Source organism: Nelumbo lutea, chromosome 6, assembly GCF_056320005.1.
Source record: "Nelumbo lutea isolate HS-2025 chromosome 6, American lotus-T2T, whole genome shotgun sequence".
NCBI lineage: Eukaryota > Viridiplantae > Streptophyta > Magnoliopsida > Proteales > Nelumbonaceae > Nelumbo > Nelumbo lutea.
Window position 1 is genome coordinate 33,968,061 of NC_142689.1, and position 3,096 is coordinate 33,971,156.

The following is a 3,096-nucleotide window of genomic DNA, read 5'->3' on the forward strand; positions in this document are numbered from 1 at the left end:
AATAATTACTTTGGAACAGAAAATTTTCAAAAATTTTCCATCCCTGATAGGTTGCAGAAACGAGTAGAAGACGAGGCAAAACATCATGAATTCTTGACTACGGGGCGGGGATGGGGAGGGGGTGCCCCGCCCCCGCCCCGAACCCAACACGCAACAGACATGGTAAAGCCCAATTTCATGCCCAAACTCATTGCACAATCAGTAAATTGGGCCCATTACCCAACGCCATTCACTCGTCATCGTGTAAATTTCATCAGACAACAATAAATCCTACTCTCGCTCGCTCTCACTGTGTCTCACAAGTTATTCACTGGGAGAGAGGTTTGTTTACGAATCGCGTGTCTTTAATTAAAACAAGGAGTGCGCCACTGCGCCTTTGCCTTTGACCATCTCTCTCTCTCTCTCTCTCTCTCTCTCTCTCTCGATTAAATAAAGAGAGACCCCAAAAGCGCCCATTAACCCACCAGCCACCACCACCACCAACAGCAACTAACAGCTTCCGCTCTCACATCAGAATCCAAATTCTCTCTCTTTCATGGTGCGTCGGCGGTGAAGAATTCTGAAAAAGAAATAGCAAGGTTTCTCCTTATTGAGTTTGTATGAGCGATGATCACAACTTAAGCAGAATTGGAGGAATAGAATATGGCAGACGGGAGAAACACAGAGAGGTAGAGGTTGCGAATTAGGTAAATGAGGTGCCAGAAACATCTCTCCGACCTCAGCAGCAGCGTCGGCGTCTGCGCTTCTTGTCTCCGTGAACGCCTCTTCGTCCTCATCGCTGCTCAAGCCCGAGCCCAGGCCGAAGAGTGCCGGAAATCTGACCCACATCCGCAGCCGCTCGTCTTCCCCCGCTCCGTCTCTCCTTACGTCTGCCGCCGCTCGGACGACTCTTCCTGGCACAATCACTTCGATCAACGGTTTTATAGTACTCCTCAAGTGGGTCCCACCTCAAACACCGCCGCGTACGGCCGTAAGAAGAAACATAGTAAGTTCTCTCTGTTCACCTCTCTTTTCACCTCCAGATCGGACGACCATCGACGCGAGCACGACCCGCATGAACCTAGAATTTCTAGGACTTCAAGAGATTCAATTTCCACTTTATCGTCCTCTCCGATCTCATCTTCCTGGTTCTCGTCTATTCTCCCTGGTCGCCGCAAAAAACAATCTCGGCTATTCTCCTTCGACGAGACCACCACCACCACTACCACTACCACTACCACGGTCACTGGTAGTCGTCGGCCATGCCGGGCGAGAGATCGGGGAATGTCCCCGGCGAAGGACAACGATGATGATCCATACTACGAAGACTACGACGGCTCTCCTTGGGCAAGTGGGTACTCGTCGGATGCCTCCCAAAGCCGACGGAACCATGTGACGACGGCGCCGCCAATCCGACGGCGTGGACCCGCACAGCACAGCCGAAACGTTTCGGGGCTGGCGTTTTGTTTGAGCCCGTTGGTGCGGGCGAGCCCCACTACCCACCGAAACATTGGGTTCTCCGGGGAGATAGGGTTTTCCGGTGAGATCAGGGTACCGTCGTCGAACAAGCCGCATCGTCTGTCGACGGCCGCTTCATTCTGTGCGAACAGATCAAGAAAGCTTGCAGATTTCGGGAAGTACAACAACTACAACCCTTGATTACCATGACCGTTTGAGGCTTGATTGAGGTTTGACACTTTGACGCATATCGATAATTATGTGAAGACGGTTTTGCCCTTATATTTGAGCAAGTTTTACATATGTATTGGGATTTCCATCTGGCATCTGATCATCATTCCCTCGTTGTACGGTTCAAAAAATTACATCTATAAAATTACAAAATTTTCTGCCCCTGTACATATAAGGTGATAAACGATTCAAAGTTCGAACTGAATGGTGGATTGTGAGTTGTTTAAGGATAATTGAATATTTTAATTCTAACTACCAAAAAATCCGACTCTTTTATATACAATTCTTACTCTAATACTTTTCTTAAGTTGGCTTGTTTTATTTGTTCCTGTTTTAGCAAACCTTAACATTGAGACTTCGGTGGGTGAAGTGTGAGGTATATACTATGAATGTATACAAAATAATACAAATTACAAAGTTTTACATTATATATATATTGATATTCGTTCCAAATACATAGTCGTTCAGTTTTGCAATGGTTTGATATGAACGTATTTGTGCATTAAAAATTGACATCAATAACAAATTTGTGCATTTGTACATTAAAAGTTTGTGTATAATATATCTAGTTATCTATTTCTGTTGGTGATTTTAATTCACCATATTTTGGTTGTAGAAGTTCTTTCGATTCTTTTTCATCCATTTTTGTTTTTATTTTTTTTTGAAAAATTGTATGTGAATTTTAATTGGTTTTGTTGGCAATTTGTTTATATCAATTTCTTGAATGAATAAAATATAAAACAAATTTCAAAATATATTTATATTTAAAATAGAATTCGATATTTTCCTCAGAGTTTTTATCTAATTTTTGCAGTCATACATTAAGAACATCTTTCATGTGTGGCTGCAAGGTGCTAGCTTGAGGTAGGTGTGAGGAGGAAATCTGCATTCTTCAAATGCTACGTGATGTGAGGTGGGTATGAGGAGGATTTTGTTAGTTGCGTTTGTTTACAGTGTAAACTTCATTAATGTAAAATTCAACCAATGGAGCTAAACGACGGTTTTGAAATTTTAGTGAACTGTTAGAATTTTTTAAAATGTGATAATCAATGTAGAAGTAAATTCATAAAATTTTACGTTTCTCATTTTTACCCTTTTTTTCCTCTAAAGTGCTAGTTGCAGAACTTGATTCTGGGTCAGTACCAGAAAACCCAGCTAACACACCAACGAACCAGCCTTCAGTTGGTTATAAGGAGGTTTATATCAATGGAAAACTCAACCTGATGAAAAACTGTGTATTTATCATAACTAAAAATGGATTAACAAGAATATTCTATTTGTACTCCTCCCAAACGGAGCCCAATGTAGCAGTGGGTGCTTGTCCTTGGTATTGCTTCATGGCCGTTCATTGTTGATGGAACAAATAAAAAGAAAATGAGAATGGAGCCCACAGCTTTAATGGCGAAGATGGTTTGGTGGGTGTCTGAT

The 3,096-nt window shown here is 42.5% G+C and overlaps 1 protein-coding gene across 1 annotated transcript; it reads left to right on the forward strand.

Annotated features, from left to right (window-relative positions):
- Positions 1-690: 690 nt before the first annotated feature.
- On the forward strand, positions 691-1,638 carry LOC148848454 (uncharacterized). The gene has a single exon (XM_088951324.1). The coding sequence runs from the start codon at positions 691-693 to the stop codon at positions 1,636-1,638; it is 948 nt and encodes a 315-aa protein (XP_088807450.1).
- The last annotated feature ends 1,458 nt before the right edge of the window (positions 1,639-3,096 follow it).